Genomic DNA, 23,415 nt, shown 5'->3' on the forward strand with positions numbered 1-23,415 from the left:
TTTAAACACCGGCTATAAACTAAATGCAGAACCAAACCAAAAAGAGAGAAATAATATTTGTAGTTATGAAACAACGTAAAAGAATGTGAAGGAAACTAGCATAAAATCATGCACAAGCGATTGCGATGAAATCAAAACCATTACTGACATAAATGAATAATGAAATATGTTTATGCCCTTTCCGGAGACATTTTTAAGCAAATACATTTCCAGCTATTAGTTTCTGCCAATAACATGGCAAAAATATTTCCACAAATGAAAGCACAACTGCGCTTTGGCCAGGTTCCTTTGATGGTGAGCCTCGGGATTTTTTCAAGTAAGTCACGGACAACGCACCAGAGGTCTCCAACCTTCTGCTCCAGCAGAGTGCAGTCTAACACAACACATCATGGTCAACTCTCTGGAGTCTGACAACCACCATATGCTGGTCTGGCAACCAGAAGGTGACAGGATCAAGGGCCCAGCACAAGGCTCAGTTCTGGGCCCCTTAAATGTTCTCGCTGCATATTGACATCTGTGAGGTGTCGGCTTGAGTGAACAGTGTTTTTATTAACAAAATCATTCATTGGTTATTTAATTATGAAAGATAATGTCATAGTTTCCTTTGAAATGCTCAGCAAAAAATGCAATCTTCCCCGAACACATTTTTTTAGATACTTACAAGCAAGACACTACACCCTGTCTCAATATCGACTCACACAGTGAAAGAAAGGAAAATACTGGATGAGAATCTGTCGATGAACCCAACTAAAAACGGAGTAATTTCACAATGATGTGCTGGCCTTTCTGAACTACCAATGGAAGCTACGAACAAACTTAAGGCAGCATGGGAAGAGGATCGAGACATTTCCTTCAATGAAAACATTTGGAACTCCACTTGAAAATTGGTAAATAAAACATTGTTTTGTGCCCGCCACAGTTTCATTCAGTTTGAAGTTGTACATAGAGCCCACATGTCCAAAGTCAATCTTTCAGGTATAAACCCGGAAACTAGTCCTCTCTGTAATAACTGCAAGACCATGGAAGGCACCTTAAGCTGAAATTTTTACTTCCCTCTCCAAAATTCTTCATGTCGAGGTAACACCAAGTCCACTTCTCACCTTGTTTGCTTATACTGGGGAGATTAAAAATGTAACATCGGGCAGAGGTTCACTCTTGCTCAGGTGGAAGGACGCTGCCCCGCCTTCACACACCCAGGGGCTCAGAGACGTCATGTCTTGTCTAAAAAAAATCAGACATTCTGTCACTAAATTCCAGAAAACCTTCCATGAAATATGGCACACCTTTCTGGAAGTGTTTAAGACCCTTTAGATATGACTGAGTGAGGAAACATACATGAAGTGACAGGGGTTGTTTTGGGGTTGATATTTGCTTTTTTATTTCTGTTTTTTGGGTTGTTTTTTTTGTAATTTTATTTTTAGCTAAAAAAATACAATTACAACTATTTTTTATTATTATTATTATTGTTATTATTATTATTATTATTATTATTATTATTATTATTTATTGTGAGTTGTGAAAAAAGTGCCACATTTTACTGCAAGTATAATGTACACACAAAATTATTGTGTCTTGTCTCTCATGAATTTGTGTGTTTTGTATTTAATGACTATTAATACCCAGCAAAACTATTTTGAATACAGAACACCGGGTTCCATTTTTTGTGTACAGCATGCAGCCTTTGGTCATGTGACATTGGCACGCTCGCTCATTTTGGGTTTACCACCAGTGTTCAGGTGAGAGTACAGATCAAGGTCGCAGAGTTATAGAAGCAGAAGCAGTCGAAGGTTCAGCGCCTTGCTCAAGGTCAAGGGTGATATGGACAATCGAGGAGATCCTCACCTGATACGGCTCTGATAATGGTGGATCCTTCTGTCTCGCTATCTAGTCACGCAACGCTCCGATAACACAACCTCTGAGAGAAAACCACCTGGTACCGCTCGGCTCCAAATCGGAGAGCGACCCAGAAGAGAGCAGAGAGACGCCAGATAAGGACGCCTCCATAAAGAGGACTGAGTCCTTATCATGGCTGGAAATCGGTTATCTTACAGCAAAATGGCGTCCAGCTGAGCATGAGGAACTGGCTGTTCCTCGCCGGCAGATAGGAAGATGTCATATCAGCTATCAAAGTCAATTCACGCTCAATGAAGCGCTGTCATCGCCACAGACTCCGCCGCAGTCTCACTTCACTTCTTGCTTATTTAAACAGGACTCCTGCAGAGACTGACTCGTGTTCCAAGAAATGAGCACCAACAGAACTATGAAAACTTGTTTGAAAACTTCTACATGGCGTCATGACTAATGCATGAAAAAAAAAGAAAATACACCGCGTACACAACATGGATTCACACACATCAGCTGCTCATTGTGAACTAGGGATTCAGTTGCAGTTTTTATGGACTGATTTGTTTTGCACCTACAAAAGGTATTTGCTGTATTGTGTTTTATGATGACAATGAAATGTGTTCAATTATGTAACTGCCAGTGACAGTAGGAGCGCTCCATGAACTTCTGCACATATAGTTAATGATGAACATTCATGAACATGTCTCATACGATGAATATGTTGTTGATTTATTTCTAAATTACATTTAATGTAATTTTAAAATGTGAAACACAAAAACATCATAACAGTATCATATACTGTATATGTAGTATATCAGTCAATTTTCCTACAAATTTACTGATTTCTTTCTGGAGTTTAAAGTTAAAAAAAAAAAAAAAGTAAACTTGTTTACAATGATCATAACAAAGGAGGGAAATATATTAAGGATGCAAAATGTGACAAAACAGAAAACAATAATAATATGAAGGGAAATGAATTCTTGATATAAAAATCAATTGAAATGACAGAATTGCTTCAGCACTGGGTAATTCATGATGAGTCATACAAATGTGGGACTGTCCTCATGAGTCATGTCGATGAGCTGAGCAGCACAGTGCGCTCAGTCACTTTGTTTACCTCATATTGTCCACAAAACACAGTATATTTATGAACGAATGATATGGATGTGGAGTCGTCTGACCACACGCACACCAGGGTCACGAAGAAGGGGGAAGGTATGAAAGAGAAACTCTTCAATGCCTTGGTTGAATCCCCATTTTGTCTCTACGGTCACATGAAAGTGACTGAACAAAAGCAGACACAGTGCTGACACAGAACGAAAGAATTCAATCAGAGCTAGTCAAAATGCTCGACAGCATCATTCAGGGCAGGTGACAACAATTTACAAAATAAAGTTTAAATAAAGAGGCTCCTGAGGCGTGTTTCTGTTGTGTGTCCGCTACAGGCTGATGCTCTGATTTTAGCACCAGGATGGAGGATATTTCAATCCTCCGATACACTGCAAACGTGTTGTATGAGCATTTTGTAACTATTATATCGCATGGCTTATTTGGCGTGGTAATATATTTAAGAGAAATAAATAAATGTTCTGTAAAAAAAAACAATGACGCCAAATCGCTGATGCTTCACTGAGAATGACATTCTTTAAAGTGCATATAAACCCTGAATTGACTCTCTGTAAACAATATTCCTCCATCTCACATGGCAGGTGTCGCATGTGTGGCGTCTCATAAACTCAGAAACTTGATGAATGAGCGAGTCCCCGGAGCTCATGTGCACCGGCCCAATAAAGCTGAGTCAGGACGAGATGACTGAAAGACGGAAATTGATTTGACTTTCTTCATGGCTTCTAGTTTATTTTATTTAGTCATTTTAATGAATTGTGCTTTAACTGTTTATTCCTTTGTGCACGCAAAGACATATTGTTGACATGTATTTATGAAAAAAAAAAAAAATTCTAACATAAGATTAAAAAATGTGTTAACTATTAGCTCTCCCTCACGCTGGTAGAAAAAAAAAAAAGTATAAAATAAAACATCTCATAAGACAGTGCCCATATTCAAAGTGAGGAAATTCATAAAATCATTAAAAAAAAAAATTGATACGATGATAGATGCTTTTGAGCGACAATACGGTGGCTATATTTTCTTTTCCAGAGGAAACATTCATAGAAAAAAGTGAAAAATTAAGTGTAAAATTACTATATTATACAGTAAATTTTATTTTTTTTTATTTATGTATAATTTTTGCTTAAAAATCCAGAAACAGATCAGTAAATTTGTAGGAAAATGGTAATAAAAATTTGGACAGAAATAATATGCTTGAAAATTAAATGAAAAATAACCAAATATTCCAGGATGAAATAAAAACAAAGCAAAACCGGAACCTAACAGATATTTGTTGAATTAAACTGGTTCCACATCAGTAAACAAGTCACTGACTGTCCACAGCAAAAGCACATCTCTGGTCACGGTGACAGTCTGAGCGTATCTGATCACTGGAGATCTAAAGTGCAGATTTGAGCCCCATCAACGGCTCTTAACAGCCTGAGAATGTTGGTGGTTTATCAGCTCCGAACAAAGAACAGGATCATATCTGCTCCACTTCTTCTCCGCGCATCACTCTGGCAGATGCTCACGCCTTGTCACTGATATCGCGCTGATGCCCATGTGGCGTGAACGTGGCACCTTATCACCGCTGCGACCTTGACACTTGATAAGTACATCATAACACAGCGGATATTAAGGAGGAGGAAGACACCCTTCAGTTACGTCTTCAGACGTTTTGTTTACATCCAAAGTGTGTGTGTGTGTTTCAACTTATCCTGTCTAGTGAGGACCAATGGAGGAAAACACCTTCTTAAGCCTCAGTTTGAGGGTGAAGTCATCAAAACAAAGATATGATCATAATTTAAGTTTGGTTAAGAGTCCAGATCAAGTTTCGCCTCTTGCTTTGGATGGGTAGGTTTACGACCTGAAGTGACTTGATTTGCGGAGACCCCGGGACAATGCTCGGGTCATTCACCTTCCTGTTATTATCCATAAGAATTCATGCGAATACTGACATGTTCTTCAGCTGGAGAGAATCGAGGTAGCCACCATCGAGGTGTGGTCATTAGTTTCGATGTGTTGCCACGGCAACATTATCACAGGCCCTGTTAATTATCAGTCATGATAATTGTACCGCTCCGACTTGCTATTGGCCGGAACATGCATCAGACCAGATAAGAGGCCTGTGACATCACCGCGTCCACTGGACGCTGGACATGTTATGACATTTTTACACTCCCAGCCAGACACAGAGTCAGCAGGAGAGGCTCATCCTCGGCGGAGCGGGCCACCTCTCTGGACTTCCTCTCACAGCGGAACCTTCCCATCTGGAGCTTTCTATTGATACTTTTCCACTGGAGCTGAGGAGCCATGGCCCGAGTCACAATCCTCGCCCTCTTGGTCACATATTTGGTGAGTTGTTTTCCCTCAAACACCGTAGAACATTGTCTTTTTGGCTAAGTTACCGAAGACTTGTAGGGACAAAACGTAAGAAGAATGGCGCTTCGGTGCTTCACTGCTAACAGGGGAAAGTTCTGTTTAGCTGTTAGCAACCGGAACATACAACACATGCTATTAAGACTCGTCACGAAGAGGTAGAGCATAAAGAAGAACTGGGCAAAGTGCGGCCCGGGGGCCAAATGCGGCCCTTTGACTGAATATATGTGCCCCTCCTGGAGTCAGAGCAAAACTATAAAACTGACCTTGTTGTTGGCTCTGACATTGTGCATTGTTTCTTGTTCATTTCCTGGTGGATGAATGAGCGAGTCCCCGGAGCTCGTGTGCACCGGCCCAATAAAGCTGGCAGGACACGCCTGACTCAGGAGGAGATGACTGAAAGATGGAAATTGATTTGACTTTCTTCATGAATCTGCCTCAATTAAACAACTTTTTTTCCCTTTTTTTCCTCTTTTAAACTACAAATTTGTAAGAAGCTGTATTTACTCAAGCATATCATGTGACTACATGACTTCTTGTTTATTTTATTTAGTCATTTTAATGAATTATTCTTTTGTGCACGCAAATACTATGACATATTGTTGACATGTATCTAAGAATTTTTTTTTTCTAACATAAGATTTAAAAATGTGTTAACTATTAGCTCTTCCTCACGCTGGTATAAGGACACATTCATCGAAAAAAAGTGTCATAAATTATATTAATAATTATTCAATAATTATTAATAACAACACATGGTGCAAAATTACTGAATCTGAAAAATCTGATGCAGTAAATTAATATATATAATTTTTACATTAAAATCCAGAAACACATCAGTAAATTTGGAGGAAAATGGTCATTTTAAAAAACAGATAGAAATATTATGCTTGAAAATAAAATGAAATATAACCAAATATCCCAGGATGAAATAAAGTACAGCGAATAAAAATAATTTCTACAGAGAGGCATTTTCTCATTTGATTATTTTTCTGAATCGTTCGTCTTTTCCGTTGGCTATTTCAGGAGTATTTCTTGTCCCTTAAAATACATCAGAATTGAAAGTAGATTTTCAAATCAAACTTTGAGAATCTTTAAATGGAATGTGGTTTAAATTAAATTAAACACAACAAGCCAACATTTTCTGTGCATTTTAAAGTGTAATTTCATAGTCACACATTGTATCATCACTTGATTTTTATTTTCAATTTTTTCCGACCTTCCTTTGTTTGGGTTTGACGGCCCCTCTCGACCATCACAGCATATAACCTGGCAGCTGAGGAAATGTAATTGCCCACCTCTGGCATAAAGGGTCAGAAAAAAAACACAAAAACAAAACACAACAAAGTCTGATCAAACCAAAGCCCAAACAAATGACTTAAAAAGTCAAATCTAAACTGAAAACCTGGTGATTTCATGGAAAATACCTCCAAAATAGCCAGTCATTATTGACTTCAATATTATGTTCCAGCACCATTCTTGCATTAAAATAGGATTAAACACCTTTAAATATGAGAGTAGTGCAGACAGAGTTCTGGTAAACGAATGAAAAAGAAACAATATAGTAGTTTAAACTGATGTTTTCATCATTCGTAGATCAAGAAGAAAGTTGTGTAAAAAATTCTTATCTATTTATTTATTTATTTACGAACGTCCTGGTCACGTCGTGAATGGCACATCATTATGAACACAAGAAAACGGTTCTCTTTTTTCACCGCAGGTTTTGTCAGAGGCCCAACATGAGGCTGGCTACTGTGCTTTCTATGAAGAATGTGGAAAAAACCCATCAATCGAAGGGGCCCTCCTTCCTGCTATCGTCCCCTGTCTGGATTACAGCAAGGCCCGACCCCTGAGAGGAGCACATTACAAGAAACTACAGGAGGTGTGTGTGTTGAAATGAACTGCTCCATTGTACAATTGTTGTCAAATTGTTTATTTGTTTGTCTATCTCAGCGCAGCTTTTGTTGCAGTTTCCATACTGTGGCTACACGAGCGTTTTCAACCACAGCCAGTTGCTGGTTTCACTCTCTGCTGGCATGTTAGCTGAGCAGCCGTGGTGGACTATCAATGTCTTGTATGTTTGTTTTCAAGACGGCATATTTGTCGTGTTGGTGGTGTTTGATGTCTGTGGATGGCAACATCCATAACTTTAGTGGTAACTTTTAAAGCCCATCGTGGCCCCCCAAGTACATAATAGAAAACCTGCCCCTTTGTGAGCTAGCCAGGTCTTTGGGTGGGTCCATGCTTGTTGAGTTCAAACCTAAGGGTGACGGAGCCTTCGGTGTCAGAGCACCTGGACTCTGGAAGAGCCTGCCTGAGCAGACATGAAAGGCCTCTTAAAAAGTTATTTTTTTATGAATCTCATGTGGTCCGGAATTTCACCTTACTTTTGTTGACATGCTGTTAACATTGTTAATGTATTATGCGTAGACACATGTTTTGTTTATGTTCTGTTTTTCTTTTGTTGACAGAACGGTACTGTAAATAAAGTGAAATCATTATTCTTGATGGTGACACAAGGTTCTCTGCACACAGGTGTGTCCCATGCTGGACCGTGGCGAGGGCAACACCTTTGCCTGCTGCTCATTCAACCAGCTGAACTCGCTGATGGGGAGTTTGGCCCTGTCCAAGGTTGTGCTGGTCCGCTGCCCCTCCTGCGCTGAGAACTTTGCCCACATGCACTGCATCAACACCTGCAGCCCCAACCAGACCCAGTCAGTGAAGGTCACCAAGGTGATGAACGTCACCAGCAATGGAAAGACGCGAGAAGCTGTTGTGGGCTACCAAGCGTACTTAAGCAACAGTTTCGCCGAAGTGGCCTTCCAGTCTTGTAGAAATGTCAGGATTCCCGCCACAGGAGGCTACGCCATCAGCACCATGTGTGGCAAGTACGGTGACAAGCTGTGCACTGCTCAGCGCTGGTACGACTTCCAAGGAGACTCCAGTAACGGTTTGGCCCCCTTGGATATTGACTTTTTCCTGACAGATCCAGGAGACGATTTACCGGACGGTATCATCCCGTACGGTGGTAGAGCTCTGCAGTGTAATGAAACTACTCCAAGTGGAGGTCAGGTCTGCTCCTGCCAGGACTGCCAAGAATCCTGCCCTTTGGTCCCTGCTCCTGCACCACCACCGGGGCCCTTCATAATCGCTGGCATGGATGGAATCCTTCTGATTTCCATTATTGTATTCTGCGTCTTATCATTGGCATTCATCGTCTACGTGCTGATCACCTGCTGCCGGGGAAAAAAGAGAAAGAAGAGGCAAAATAAAGATCAGAATGCAAACGAAGTGAAGCAGCGGGTCATCCATCCGTCAGAGGTGACTTGTGCTGACAGGAACAGCCTCGCTGCTCAAGCTGTTCTGAGCGCCTTCTTCGAGAAATGGGGAACCTTCATGGCCACGTACCCTCTCACTGTGAGTGCATCTCCATCTGAATCCTGCTCAATAACTTTTCAGGATTCCAAATGTAATCCTTTGTCTTCACCAGGTTCTGTTAGCATCTGCTGTTGTGGTGTCTGCATTTGCTGCCGGCCTTATGCACATTGAGCTCACCACTGATCCAGTGGAACTGTGGTCAGCTCCCAACAGCCGAGCTCGGCAGGAAAAAGACTTCCATGACTCCCATTTCGAGCCCTTCTTCCGAACTAACCAGCTGATTCTGACAGCGCCTCAGAGGAAGGGTCACGTCTACGATTCCTTGCTGTTCGGCAAATATAACTTTAGCGGAATTATCTCTAAAGACCTGGTCATTCAGTTGTTGGAGCTCCAGAAAAAGATCCAGGTAAGGAGCTCATGTCGGTGAGAACTGACAGCACTGCAGCGTCATCTTGAATCCTTAATTTTTATAGAACATTGAGTTTTGGTCAGACGACCTCAACCGCACAGCCTCCTTGAAAGACGTCTGTTTCGCCCCGCTGAACCCAAAAAACTCCACTTTGACTGACTGTGCAGTCAACAGCCTGCCCCAGTACTTCCAGAACAGCCTGGATAACATCAACGCAAAGGTGAACATGACAGAGTTGGGGGTGACCAAAGAGGTGGACTGGAGGGACCACCTCATCTACTGCCTGAAGTAAGACTCTCAACACATGTGGTAAAAGTTGCTGCGGAGCCTCGTAATGACGCTCCTCCCCCTTCAGCTCGCCGCTCTCCTTCAAAGACATCACTGATTTGGGAATGAGCTGCATGGCAGACTACGGCGCACCAGTCTTCTCTTTCTTAGCGGTCGGGGGCTACGACAGTGAGTTTTCCACGTCCATTAAAAGCAAACGTTTGGACTTAACGCCTGTCCGTCTCCTTTTGTTTAGATGACGACTTCACCAACGCCGAGGCCTTAATCCTCACCTTCTCCCTCAACAACTACCCTCGGACTGACCCCAAGTTCAAGGTTGCCATGCAGTGGGAAACAGAATTCCTTAAAATTGTCCAGGAATACCAGAAAGATCCGGCTTGCAATTTCACTTTTGCATACATGGCAGAGGTAGAGTCCATCTTTCAGTTTTTATTGGTTTGATAGGAATGTGAGAATGAAGTGGATTTTGGGGTTCGATGGCGATGCAGAGATGAGAGCTCAGGATTGTTGCCCATCCTTTTTTAAAGAGGGCATAGCATTTGACACCATTGAAACAGCATTGTGTTAACATGCTCTTAACATCTGTACGACACAGACATGGTCATCAGGAGAAGACACCTACGATCGGACAAGAAACATGCCATGCAAACGTAAAAGTTAGTTACATTAACTTTCCTTTGGGCTGCATGTCCACAGAGGTCACTGGAGGATGAGATCAATCGGACAACAGCAGAGGACATTCCCATCTTCATGATAAGCTACGCTGTCATTTTCGTCTACATCGCTGTGGCTCTGGGGGAGTATTCTTCTTGCAAGCGTATCCTGGTAAGACTTCACAGGTTCACAGCGTTTCTCAGCATATTCGCCTTACGGGTCTCTCGGTCATCAATAATGACCAAAGACGGTACGCAGCATGTGAACTGGATAAGCATGGCAGCGTGATACCAGCAAGCTATAAGATGCGGGCGTGACTGACGTAGCTATGTGCTACTTATCTTTTGTCTATACACAAGACAAGATAGCAATAAACCTGGAGAAGGAAAGGCGTCAGTGAGTTCATACTATTTTCTTGGTGCACTGCAGGTGGACTCCAAGTTTTTGGTGGGTTTTGGTGGGATCCTGGTGGTTGGGTGCTCCGTTCTGGCCTCCATGGGCTTCTACTCGTGGGTCGGTATCCCATCCTCGCTGGTTATTCTTCAAGTGGTGCCCTTTCTCGTGCTGGCAGTCGGAGCAGACAACATCTTCATATTTGTTTTGGAGTATCAGGTGAGTGGCCTCATTCAAGACACTGGATGAAATGACTTGATCTTGCTGAACTGTCTCCTCCGTTTATGAATCAAAGAGGGATGTGCGGAAGGTAGGGGAGAAAAGAGAGCAACAGATCGGACGTGTCCTCGGAACAGTGGCTCCCAGCATGCTTCTCTGCAGCCTCTCAGAATCCGTCTGCTTCTTTCTAGGTGAGCGCTTAACGCTCCATGTCTGTCCATCCTCCACCAGATACGTGACAATATCTGATCATGTTTGTTCCTCAGGCGCCTTGTCCACCATGCCTGCAGTCAAGTCCTTCGCCTTGTACGCAGCACTGGCTGTGCTCATGGACTTTGTACTCCAGATGACTGCCTTTGTGGCTCTGTTGTCTCTGGATGCCCGGCGCCAAGATAGCAACCGCTGCGAGCTGCTCTGCTGCGTCAAAGTGTCAACAAAGCGTCCCAACAAGCCCAACGAGGGGTTCCTGTTGCCCTTCATGAGGAAATACTATGCTCCCGTCCTGCTGAACTCCTACGTCAGGATCATTGTGGTACGGCCTCTAACATCGTCCCATAGATGAAAGACTTGCGTTCAAAGGTGGCTCAGACACCGAAGAGACACGCGGTTCTCAACTTAGCACTGGGGTCGATGTCAACTCAAACTGATTCATTCATTATGTCTCATTCCGAATTGGCGAATAACTGTCAGATGAATATAACTCACCTTATAAGTTAATGCGTTTCAGAATGGGAAGATCTAATTGTCAATGAAATTGAAGATTTATCAAGACAATGCTAATGTAATACTTTGAGTAGAAGCTTTAATTCCAATTCCGATCACTCACTACCGCACCTCCTTGTCAGATGCTGTTGTTTATCTTCATGTTCTGCGCCTCCCTGTTCCTCATGTTGAATGTGACGGTGGGTTTGGACCAGGAACTGGCGATGCCAAAGGTCAGTGTTCCCAGTTTCGCTGTGGCCTACTCTCTGATCCACTCCGCTGATATTGTGTTCCGCTGCAGGGATCCTACATGTTGGACTACTTCCACTACCTGTACAAATACTTTGAGGTTGGAGTCCCTGTTTACTTTGTGACGAAAAAGGGTTACAACTTCAACAGTCTCGAGGGCATGGACGGGGTTTGCTCCAGCGTGGGCTGCGACCAGTTCTCCATGACTCAGAAGATCCAATACGCCACAAAATACCCAGAAATGTGAGTCTCAGTCCTTGCCACAAAAGAGGCCAACCTCCCGCCTTCTTCTTCTCAGTCTGTGATGCTGGTACCATGTTGATGTTGATGCAAGTTTGTTTTTAACTTCTCATTCGCATAACCATAGTCACTGAATTGTCACTTCTGATTAAATTCGGGCGAGTTAAGCTGAGTCTGAACATGTTTTGCTCCATAGAACAGCAGCTCTTTGCTTATAGTTAGTGCAGTTAAACTGCCATGATAACAATAAATATCCAGGTTACAGTAAAATTAAAGTTGGTTCCATCTGGTATCACGACACTAACAGCATTTTACAACACCTGCCACATGTTGAAGCTAACCTTTCAACCAGTTATCCTCATTTGAAAACAAAACCACCTTGCTACCATTAACTACGTTAACAATGTGCACTTCAATGAAGTACTTCAACCATTTTAAAGCAAAGAAACTTTAGCTTCTCAGTTACGTAAGCGAGTGGATTCTGCTGGACCATCAGTAGTTCTTCCTATCTTGCCACTCGAGCAATTTAAGCTCTTCAGCTGTGTCAACACTTAAGATAAGATAAAGCTTCAGAGAACGGGGTTTTCTGAGAATTTACTCATCTATGTCTTAGTTAATGTGAAAGGAAATTGTTGGATTATTTCAATTCTGCTTCCATAAAAGCAGTTTTTCCCTTTCAAGGGAGGCAGAACTGTTCTTCTCTCTGCTCCTTTTCAATCTCCCAGTTGAACTTCTACTACCAAAGGTCTTTATAACTGTGAGTGTGGAAGGCAAGGTGCATCCTTTTACTGTCTCTTCGTGGACGGGGTTTTTATATTTTAATGACTCCTTTCATCCTGCGACAAACCCTTGAACTGGCTTATATCACAGTAGCAGCATGTGCATCATATCTTATCAAAATCAAATCGGAATAAGCAAACTGAATCTGAGAGTCAAATTTTGTACATTTAAATCGCACAATAAATAAATAATTCAGTTTGCTTTTGCCCACTTTAAGGGAACATATGCAAACGTGTTATGTTTATTGTTGTTTCTATCTCTAAGTTATGGACAAACAACCTTTAGCTTTAAAAAAAAAAACAGTCGTGAACTGAAAAAGTGTAGTCGCAATGCGGTTTCCATATGTTGCTCTCAGTCAAAAAGTCGAGATAATAAAGTTCCCCGACATAAACATTATCTTATCGGCAGGTCAAGTCACTCAATATCACACATTAGGGCAATTCAAGGGACGTAACTTGTCAATAATTACATAAGAGCAAAAAAGGACAAGCACTGACAGCTCAGTTCTAGTTGCAGCTACGTAGATGATAATAGATTCAGCCAATAACCATCATTTTTTATGATGCCAATTTCCAAAAATGACTCTTTTTTCATATTATTACTATGTATTATTAATCGTTTTTTGTTGCTGTAAGTAAAGTCTTACTTTAAAATGTATTCTACTGCAATAATGCCAATGTCAAACAATGAAAACAATATAATATGGAAATGGATATTGAAATATACAATATATGAATATTTGATGCTTAAAATAAACAGCTATTTTCGGTTGATATGAATTAGCTTTATGCTGGGAAGTCGCTAGCATGGCAAAAAGAGGCGCTATGCTCAGCTAATGCTTTAGATTCAATCTTTTTCATGTTGGAATTTTCATACCTGCAGGTCATACGTCGCGATTCCGGCAAACTCCTGGGTGGACGACTTCATCGACTGGCTGAACCCTGCATCCAGATGCTGCCGCCTGTACACGATCGGCCCCAACAAGGGGAAGTTCTGTCCCGCCGACAAATGTAAGGAACTTCTCCTGCAATACAAACCAAACAGACCAAGATAATCTTTCTTATCTGTCCTGTTAATTTGTACCTTTTTTCTTCAGATCATAGTCACATAAATAGCTCAAATTTGAACAAATATTCAAATAGTTTCTTTGTTAAAAATGTATTGTCACTGCAAGTGACTTGGCCATTTACAAAAATGATCACATCCTCCTCTATGTTATTGTTTTCTGGGATGCTGGTTTTTCACACACGTTCAATTCATTCTTGAAACCAACTCTCTTGCTAGCGCCTTTCATCTGTGGAGCCAAGTGCATGTCCAACCCAAAAGACGGCGTTCTCCGGCCCAACAGAGAAGAGTTCAACAAGTATCTCCCCTCCTTCTTGGCGAACAGGCCGGACTTGCAGTGTCCAAAAGGGTGAGTGTCAACTCTGCAGGTGCAAACGCAGCACCTTCTCACACTTGTTATTCTGTCTCCGGCACAGCGGTCTCGGAGCGTACGACACGGCTGTGGTTAGGGATGAAAGTGGCGAGATCATAGGTGAGAGATTTGCGCGTCGCCAGGCCTGAGTCATATGGGTGCTTGATGTTGTGCTGCTCAACCCACAGCCAGTCGATTCATGGCCTACCACACTCCTCTGACCAACTCCCAGGAGTTCACCGCTGCCCTGCAGACAGCCAGAGACTTGGCTCACAACATCACGGAAGAGATGAAGAAGGTCCACGGAACGTCGCCTGACTTTGAAGTCTTCCCTTATACGTACGCACCTCATCGACTCGTCGACTGTGCGCTGTAAGATCAGCCCAACATTCTGCTCCCTCTCCCGCCCAGAGTGACCAACGTCTTCTACGAGCAGTACCTGACCATCGTGCCGGAGGGTCTCTTCAACATCTCCCTCTGCTTGCTGCCCACTTTCGTGGTCTGCTGCCTGCTGCTGGGTCTGGACATCCGCTCCGGACTTCTCAACCTCATCACCATCATCATGATCGTGGTGGACACGGTCGGGGTCATGACTCTGTGGAGCATTGACTACAACGCCGTGGCGCTTATCAACCTGGTGACGGTGAGACATTTTGCTACACAACTCTCTTTAAAAATACTGCTCCTGATGCTCACAGCAAACTATTTGTTGAGCTAGACATGATTCCACTCATTTTATAATAATAGAATAATAGATCTTTATTTAATTTAATATAATATAACACCTTTTAAACTCTCAAGAGTCGCATTAAAACAGCAGAAAGCAGTAGTTGAAGAGCCTAAACCAAAGAAATATATATAAAATACAGTATGGCGACATAAGCCTCTGCACTGACTCTGCACCTGCCGCTACTCTGCGTTGTGTTTGTTGTACTTGATGTGCAGGGTGGAGAGATAAGAGGTACGGTTCGGAAGGTGTGGGTGGACTTCTTCACTCCTCTTCAATGTACAGAACATGACTCCAATGAGTCCACAATGATTAGAAAACCAACGTTCAAGCTTAAACACGTGGACAATCTATTTACAAAATGTTTTCACTCAACCAGAGAACGAAAGAAATGACAACAGTTAATGATATGACACAGAATATAGAATAAAATAAAACTCCTGATTCAATCCAGGATGTGGAGGTCATCACATGAAAGTCTCCTTTCACAATAGCTGCACGAAAGTATGACAGCATGTTCAGCAGAAGCGCCAGTATCGGCGGTGACAGTTTCGTGTTTGCAGGCATCAAAGCAAAACAATCATTTGCCTCTGGGCCCCGGGGGTGAAGCCTGGCCCCGCGAGTGCCAGCACAGACGAGGGAGGATGCAATAAAATGATTCGGCCGATAACAACGCAGCGACCTTCTGTGACCAATGACGGGCTGCATTGACTTTACGATCCAAGAAAAAGCAGCAGAGACACGTGAGCGGGACGAGATAGTGAGAGATGATTTAACTGTCTCTTAAAAAGGGTTCGACTGTCAAATCGATGCAAAGCAATATGGTCACAAAGACGACGATTTGATGCAGTATGCCACGTTTTCTCATGCGGCTGTTTGTGAGGGTTTGGTTTGCTGTTGTTGCTTCATGTGTTGGAGGGTGTTATTGATTCCAGTCTTTGCTACCTTATCACGATGACACTCACTATCGCTGGGTGTGTTTGCAGGCAGTGGGCATCTCTGTGGAGTTTGTGTCCCACATGACCAGATCTTTTGCGCTCAGCATCAAACCGACGCACGTGGACAGGGCGAAGGAGGCCACAGCCAACATGGGCAGCGCTGTGAGTCAGCACACCCGCCGCTTGAGCTCTCACTGAAATGGGATGAGTTTGGTGAGTTTCATCTCTGCCTTCAGGTGTTCGCTGGAGTGGCCATGACCAACCTGCCCGGCATCCTGGTGCTGGCCTTCGCTAAAGCTCAGCTCATCCAGATCTTCTTCTTCCGCCTCAACCTGGTCATCACCCTTCTGGGGATGGCTCACGGACTCATATTCCTGCCGGTGCTGCTCAGCTACTTTGGTATGTGTCATGTGGGCACAAGAGCAAAGGTTCCCATAACATAAATAATAATAATAATAATAATATACCTTTATTTATATAGCACCTTTGAGAATGTTGTTCATAAAGTGCTTTTTATATTATTTAACGAAGAGAATTTCACATTTAAATAACATAAAAACCTAGATAGATAGATAGATAGATAGATAGATAGATAGAGAGATAGATGAAGATGAAGATATCTTCTCTCTTATCGCGTGTCTCTCCCTGCAGGTCCTGACGTCAACAAAGCCGTTCTGCTGCAGATCCAACAGGCCAAAGAGAAGGACAAGCATGAGAGGGAGAACAACGGCAGGAGCTTTTATGACAACATTGGTTTCGAAGCCGAGATGAAGCCGCCCAAATATCCCGAGCACACAGAAAAACCCTACCATCCCAGGGCGACGGATGAGGTGGCGCAGAGCGACCATTTGTAAGCCACAACATCCAAACTGAACTGTTGAACTGGCCGAACAAGGACGGACCAGGACTGTCTGGACGTCATAACCAGCACCATCAGAACTGCCACACTCTCGGGTGCAGACTGGACTGTTGATATATTTACCATCAAGCCAGTTGAAGTACTGGATTTTGTGCTCACTTTGTATGAAGTATGATGATTAACACTGTTTCATTCATTTAGAGTGACACTCCATCCATATGTGTGATGCACATGTGAATATTATCTAATGCTGGAACGTGCAAAAAGCTGTATATATTGTTCAGAACGCGCAATAGTGTTGTCTGTCATAAGCTGCGCAAGTATTGCATTTTATTGTATGATTTGTGAAATGGTATTTGTGCTGAAGACGCACTTCACTCCTGTGTACCCGCTGGGTTAGTTGTATTTTTTTTTAAATCACAGGCTCCTGCTGTATGGGACCACAGATGTTTATTTAAGAGATCCTCTCCTGAGCTTCATCCAAGTGTTATATTTCAGGTAGTAAAATGCAATGCAATGTGTTGTTCTGTGGGCTTTTGAGTGGGTGGACTGTGAAAAATAATAATAAACTGAATGACTGAAATAAACTGAACACTGATATCTGAGAGAAAACACAAGCATCGTCCTTGACACAAATGGGAAAAATTCCCCCCCAGAATTTAACAATTGATTTTTCAGTCTGCGACACTACACATCCAAGCATGAAAGACAATTCAAAAATTTTCCGATATAAATACGAATTACACAGCCAATAAAGGAAGCACCCATCTCTTTTAAAATACTGCATTCCTTTATTAATAACAGTAAACTGCATATCTAAAGTTTAACCCAGAAGACTGAGCGAGGATGAGCAGATGCAACCTTGTTCAAAGGGGAGTTTCCAGTATGCAAATTCTATTGATCTGATCGGATGAATTGACCTTCTGTCTGTGTCCAGCTGTGGCACACAGACCATGAAGAAGACACCAAGTCAGGGAGTGGTGAATTTATTTCAGAAAAGTCACACATCCTAGGTCAAAACACTGTCAACTTTTTTAGAACATCAACAGTAAAAAGAACAAAATGTGAACGATGTTGCGGGAGAAATGACTAAAAATATAATAATAAAAAAAAAGATTTAAAAAAACACGACACTATGTGAGAGCTTTGAAAATACAGTGCAAGTCTGGAAAAGAAACCTTAGAATCGACGCTGCTTGTTGCTGGGTACATAGTCCTCCGGTCCTGCCAGACCTCTGGGGAAGCCCCCCTGGCCTCCGGGCGGCATGTTGGGGTTCCCAGGCCCCGCCATCATGGGAGCGTTCTCAGCAGGCATCCCGTGCGCACCCATGTGCATCCTCATGTCCTGCTGCCTGTTCTCGGGGAAATTTCCCCGGAAGCCCTCCTGCTGCCGCTTCAGCATCTCATCACTGCGCATCCTCATCTCCTCCTCTCTCCTGCGCCGCTCCTCCTCCTGACGCAGCTCGGCCTGCTTCCTCTTCTGCACCTCCTGGCTGTGGAGCTCCTCCATCCTGCGCAGCTCCTCCTGGCGCCTCAGCAGATCCTGTCTCATCAGCATCACCTGGTGCTCGTGGCGGGCGGCTTCCATCTCAGCCTCCAGCTTCTCCTGGGCCTCCTTCATGTTGCGGTCCACCATCTCGTACTGCTGCTTCTCCATCTCCATCAGGGCCTTCCAGCGCATGGCGTACTCGTACTCAAAGGTGCCCGGCTGGGCAAAGCGAGGAGGCTGTTCCCGCTCCTTGTGGAACTGCTGGTTTTTGTTGATAAGCTTGTCCAACAGCCCCTCATCTTCATCCAGCTGCTCCAGCGGCTCCACGGTGACAGGCCTGGGGAAGGCGGTGAGCAGATAGGCTCCATCGTTGCACTTGTCCAGAGCCTTTCTCGCGGCAGGTTTGGTGGCGTACTCCACGATCCCCTTCCCGGTGGGCCGGCCACGGTCGTCCACGATGATCACCGCCCTCTCGATCTGGCCGAAGGCCGCGAACGCCTCCTCCAGCAGCTCGTTGGACACACACTCGGGCAGGTTCTTGACCGACAACGCGGCGCCGTGCGTGGCGAACTTGACCCGGATGGTTCGACCGCGGAAAGGGGTGTCGTCCAGCTCGGCCCGGGCGATCTCGGCAATGATTCTGGTCTCCAGCCGGATGAAAGCGAACCCTCGATCCTTGTTCACGAAAATCTCAGAGGCTTTACCGTATTTGGCAAACAAGTTCTCGATGTCCTCCTCGGTGCAGCCGGCTGGCAGATTGCCCACGAACAGTCGACTTCTCTGGGTGAACGTCTTCTCCCCGGGCTTCCTGAAGCTCTGCGGGTCCAGCGTTAAGGCCTCATTCAGACGGGGGCTCTCGCTGGGCTCCGGCTGCTGACCGTTGCTGTCTTTGCCGCCGCCTCTCCTCTGGTCGCCCGGACCCTGCTGGTGGTTTGGCCCATGGTTGTGATAAGACCCTCTGTTTCCCTGCATGTTTTATCCACAAGGATTCAAACAAAGCTACGAACTCTGCAGCACAAAGGGATGCGAAAATGGCGAAGCGCTGGGAAACTGCCGTACGCATGCGCGCTCCTGCGCAGTCGCCTTTGTGTTTTTATGGCAGCCCAACTGGGACAAATAGCTACACACGTCTCCATTTGCGCTCGTGCATTGCGCTCAGAATCACTGCTTCAGAGTTTGCGCTGAGAGTTTGCTGTTTTGAAACAGCAATTTTATCTAATTTGAGGGATTCGAATCGTTGACTTTCCCAAAGGCAGGTGTGCATATTTACTTTGTGCGCATTTACGTAAATAATGAGACCATCCATCCATCGTCGCCCGCTTATCTGTTGCCGGGTCGCGGGGGCAGCAGCTTCAGGAGGTCGCGTCAAACGCCCGTCTCCGGAGCGACATCCACCAGCTCCAACTGGGGGATCCCGAGACGCGCCCAGGCCAACGTAGAGATATAATCCCTCCACCTGGTCCTTGGTCGACCCCTCGGTCTCCTCCCAGCTGGACGTGTCTGGAACACCTCCAAAAGGAGGCGCCCAGAGGGAACATCCTCGTGAGATGCCCGAACCACCTCAGCTGACTCCTCTCAATGTGGAGAAGCAGCGGCTCTACTCCGAGCCTCTCCCGAGTGACAGAACTTCTCACCCTATCTCTGAGGGAGACGCCTGCCACCCTTGGGAGAAAACCCATTTCAGCTGCTTGTATCCGGGACCTTGCTCTCTCCCAAAGCTCATGACCGTAGGTGAGGGTCGGGACGAAGACTGATTGGTATATAGAGAGCTTTGCCTTCTGGCTCAGCTCTCTCTTATGGACAACAGTGCGGCAAAGGGATTGCAATACCGTCCCTGCTGGCCCAATTTGCTGACCAATCTCCAAATCTCCTCACATGAGAACAACAGCCCGAGATACTTAAACTTCTCCACGTGAGGCAAGATCTCAGTGCCAACCTGGAGAGAGCAATCCATCCGTTTCCGGTTGAGAACCATGGTCTCAGACTTAGAGGTGCTGATCCTCATCCCAGCCGCTCATTTACTTAAATAATGAGACGTTTTCGCTAAAGAAATACGTACAATAAGTCGAAATATGACTTTTTTTTTACTTTACCCACACTGTGATCCGATAGTTTCAATAATTTATAGTAAACAATAGTAGCTTTGTACACAATATTAACTAACTGCGCCTGTTGGTTTGTGTTAATCACACTAAAATAATGTGTGAGCACGAATCCTTATTATCGGCTGAAACGTTACATCTGCTACTCAAACCGACCCGACCGAAACAATCGTTAAGACTGTGTTTTTAAATTCTTTCTCGAGGTCCGTGGCTTCTCGCGCGACTTCATAATCTCGCGAGGCGGAGCGTTGGCAGGAAGAATTCGCGGGAACTGTTGTCAACAGCGTTGCGGGATACAAACTCCCAAAACTCAGGATCTAACCGGGTATTTCACATTTAAAACCTTTGGGCGGAGGGTCCCAGCTCTTACGGTAAATCCATCACCCGTAGCACGATCCGATCGCGACACTTTGCTGCTCATCCCGGTAAACACTCACCGGCCTCCTTGTCGTTCCGTGCAGCACCAACATGTTCTCCGACCTGACTGCGCAGAAACAGGGCTCGTCTCTGCTCTGTCGACCGGCGGAGGACCAGGCTCCGGTGTTCGACCGGGTGGCACCGGCATTTAGTGCCTGCTCGCAGCAGTTCAAGGTGGGAGAGCGGAGCTTCAACCGCCAGTACGCTCACATTTACGCCGCCAGACTGATGCAGATGAGGCCGCTGCTGACAGAGAGAGCCCAGCAGAAGTGGGGTGAGGAGTCCACCCCGAGACTCCCGACAGTCTTCAGTCTACATGATGTGGTTTTCTCACTTTCAAAGGGTCGGACGTGCTGGTCAGGAAGCTGTGCGACCTGCAGACGGGGGAGCAGTGTTGCATCGTGGGAACGTTGTTCAAGAGAATGGACCTGCAGCCTTCCATCCTGAAAGAGATCAGCGAGGAGGTACTGGCCGACACATGGCGTCCTCACATGGATACACCTGAAGTAGTCCTAGAACCGTATCGCCGCTCGCCTGTCTAGATCTGAGCAGTGAATCGGGCAACCAAATCCAGTGGATTTTGTGTTACAATTCCACCACTTCTTCTCAGCACAACCTGCTACCGCAGCCTGCCAGGGTGAAATTCATCAGCGACACAGATGAGCTGATCCTGGAGGACGAGCTCCAGAGGATCAAACTGGAGGGTAAAATTGACCGAGACAAGTGCGTCACAGGTGAGGAAGCGAGTGCACGGTAACCTCTGCAGGTTCAAGCGTGTGTACTCACCTGTAGGTAGCGTCATTGCCATCTACGGAGCGGAGAGGAACGATGGCAAGTTCACTGTGGAGGACTTCTGCACTGCTGACCTTCCTCCTCAGAGCAGCAGACCCACACTCGGTGCTGACAGGTAAACACCACTGCACCTCTGTCTGATAAACGCTTCCTTCAAATACCTATTCATTCTGTGCAGGTTCGTGCTGCTGGTCTCAGGACTTGGCCTGGGCAGCAGCCACGCTGACAGCATGCTGGGGCTGCAGCTGCTGGTCGACATGGTGACAGGTCAGCTGGGTGACCAGGGGGAGCAGAGCGGTGCCGCAACCATATCCCGAGTCCTGCTGGCTGGAAATCTGCTCAGTGAAAACACTCAAGATAAGGAAGCGTCCACCAAGGTGACCGTGGTGCAAACTTGGAGTGAGGGTGTTTTCGTCTGTCAGTCAAGACAGTACGGTGGTCACGTGTCGCTTCTGTCCTCTGAATTTTGTTTCAAAAGCCCAAGTACCTCACCAAGAAGAGTCAGGCTGGCAGTGTGGAGGCCATGCGCCTGCTGGATGAGCTCCTCCTTCAGTTAGTGGTGAGTCTGAATCCTTGTACAGCTGGCTGTTCTAGACTGTGCATGTTTTTAATCTTAAAAATCCCTGTGTCCCTCCCCAGGCCTCGGTCCCGGTGGATGTGATGCCCGGCCAGCACGATCCCACCAACTTCACACTCCCGCAGCAGCCTCTGCACCGCTGCATGTTCCCCCTGTCCTCGGTCTACCCCACACTCATGCTGGCGTCCAACCCCTACCAGGCTGAGGTCGACGGGGTCAGGTAAGTTCCAGTGATGGTGCGTTCATGGAGCTTAACATGGATGTTCAAAACCTGCTGTGGAGATGGAGTCAAGTTGTTGGTTCTCATTACATCCGATTGTCAGGAACTGCAGATCGTATGAATTGGGTGGAATATTCAAAGATATATAATACAATATTACATTTAAAGCGCAACAAAATACGAGCAGAAAACATGACACAAAGTTCCAGCTTCTCCCCGATGGATGTGCGGGTGTGCGCCACAAGAGGGCGCACGGAGCTCACGCTCACAAGTCGACATGATAGCGCGAACTGGCTGTTGTTTGTGTGGCCATGTTTCACTCTCTTGAAGCGTTTGAGATGCTTGTTTTTATGAGGTCTGTCCCACCTACGCACAGGTTCCTGGGCACATCAGGTCAGAACGTGTGTGACATGGAGCGGTACAGCAGCATGGACAGTCACCTGGAGATCCTGGAGGAGACCCTGCGGCTGCGGCACTTGGCTCCCACCGCACCTGACACGCTGGGTCAGAATGATGAGACTCGCGCCGCTGCCAACGTTGCCATTTCATGCCACTCATTTTGAATGTGTCACCTCAGGTTGTTACCCTTTCTACCAAAAAGACCCCTTCATCCTGGAGCAGTGTCCCCACGTCTACTTCAGCGGCAACGCCTCCAAGTATGGGTCTAAGGTCATCGAAGGTCAGTCTTATTTTGGTGGAGACTTTCATCCTGACTACATCAACCAGTAACACAGCTCCTCCTCCGTCAGGTCCGGATGGACAGGAAGTTCTGCTGGTGACAGTCCCGAAGTTCAGCAGCACACAGACGGCCTGCCTGGTCAACCTGCGCACTCTGGAGTGCGAGCCGGTCAGTTTCTCAGCCTTCTCTGCTGAAGACGACGAGGAAAGTGAGATGAATATCAGCCACTGAGAGAGTTGGAATCCTGCATTTGTACTGTAAACATAATAAATGTTTTGTTTTTTACATGTGAGAAGTATTACTGAGGTTTGTTTGAAAACTATGAGATGTTTCCTATGAACATCTTCATTGAAAACCCGTGTCTTGCTGTGTGACAGTAACACACAAGGACCACGCAGACACAAGTTCACACACACAACCAACCAGAAAAATCGGGAAAATGGAAATAAGGGGCAGAAGATGATTTCAGAAGTAAAAAGACAACATTCTTGGATCATAAGAACAACATGACATGTGAAGAGATGGTTAAAATTGTGCATGAAAGGAGGGGGATTTA

The 23,415-nt window shown here is 45.2% G+C and overlaps 3 protein-coding genes across 3 annotated transcripts; 2 read left to right on the top strand and 1 right to left on the bottom strand.

The window, feature by feature from the left end:
• The first annotated feature begins 5,147 nt into the window (after positions 1–5,147).
• On the top strand, positions 5,148–17,184 carry npc1l1 (NPC1-like 1). Its single transcript, XM_053871504.1, has 21 exons — positions 5,148–5,307; positions 7,052–7,213; positions 7,867–8,748; positions 8,822–9,115; positions 9,183–9,406; positions 9,474–9,574; positions 9,642–9,814; positions 10,103–10,231; positions 10,490–10,672; positions 10,749–10,863; positions 10,939–11,204; positions 11,518–11,607; positions 11,676–11,866; positions 13,526–13,653; positions 13,928–14,057; positions 14,125–14,180; positions 14,249–14,399; positions 14,472–14,703; positions 15,774–15,887; positions 15,962–16,124; positions 16,377–17,184. Exons 1-21 carry the CDS (start codon positions 5,266–5,268, stop codon positions 16,577–16,579), a joined length of 4,029 nt encoding a protein of 1,342 aa, XP_053727479.1. The 5' UTR covers positions 5,148–5,265; the 3' UTR covers positions 16,580–17,184.
• Positions 16,650–19,111, bottom strand: nono (non-POU domain containing, octamer-binding). Its single transcript, XM_053871505.1, has one exon. The coding sequence runs from the start codon at positions 19,042–19,044 to the stop codon at positions 17,764–17,766; it is 1,281 nt and encodes a 426-aa protein (XP_053727480.1). The 5' UTR covers positions 19,045–19,111; the 3' UTR covers positions 16,650–17,763.
• Positions 19,112–20,395: 1,284 nt separating this feature from the next.
• On the top strand, positions 20,396–23,135 carry pold2 (polymerase (DNA directed), delta 2, regulatory subunit). Its single transcript, XM_053871229.1, has 11 exons — positions 20,396–20,545; positions 20,636–20,865; positions 20,934–21,055; positions 21,202–21,325; positions 21,384–21,498; positions 21,562–21,760; positions 21,862–21,942; positions 22,023–22,180; positions 22,557–22,684; positions 22,758–22,859; positions 22,930–23,135. Exons 2-11 carry the CDS (start codon positions 20,643–20,645, stop codon positions 23,088–23,090), a joined length of 1,413 nt encoding a protein of 470 aa, XP_053727204.1. The 5' UTR covers positions 20,396–20,545; positions 20,636–20,642; the 3' UTR covers positions 23,091–23,135.
• Positions 23,136–23,415: the final 280 nt, after the last annotated feature.

Source organism: Synchiropus splendidus, chromosome 7, assembly GCF_027744825.2.
Source record: "Synchiropus splendidus isolate RoL2022-P1 chromosome 7, RoL_Sspl_1.0, whole genome shotgun sequence".
Classification (NCBI taxonomy): domain Eukaryota; kingdom Metazoa; phylum Chordata; class Actinopteri; order Syngnathiformes; family Callionymidae; genus Synchiropus; species Synchiropus splendidus.

What these genes read in the sequence shown, in the direction of transcription:
- nono (XM_053871505.1), bottom strand. Translation starts at nt 19,044, where the DNA reads ATGCAGGGAAACAGAGGGTCTTATCACAACCATGGGCCAAACCACCAG.
- pold2 (XM_053871229.1), top strand. Translation starts at nt 20,643, where the DNA reads ATGTTCTCCGACCTGACTGCGCAGAAACAGGGCTCGTCTCTGCTCTGT. An exon ending in ATAAGGAAGCGTCCACCAAG is followed by an intron (nt 21,761 to 21,861) that starts GTGACCGTGGTG and finishes TTGTTTCAAAAG; the next exon opens with CCCAAGTACCTCACCAAGAA. An exon ending in AGCTCCTCCTTCAGTTAGTG is followed by an intron (nt 21,943 to 22,022) that starts GTGAGTCTGAAT and finishes GTCCCTCCCCAG; the next exon opens with GCCTCGGTCCCGGTGGATGT.
- npc1l1 (XM_053871504.1), top strand. Translation starts at nt 5,266, where the DNA reads ATGGCCCGAGTCACAATCCTCGCCCTCTTGGTCACATATTTG. An exon ending in ATTACAAGAAACTACAGGAG is followed by an intron (nt 7,214 to 7,866) that starts GTGTGTGTGTTG and finishes CTCTGCACACAG; the next exon opens with GTGTGTCCCATGCTGGACCG. An exon ending in GGTGCTGCTCAGCTACTTTG is followed by an intron (nt 16,125 to 16,376) that starts GTATGTGTCATG and finishes CTCTCCCTGCAG; the next exon opens with GTCCTGACGTCAACAAAGCC.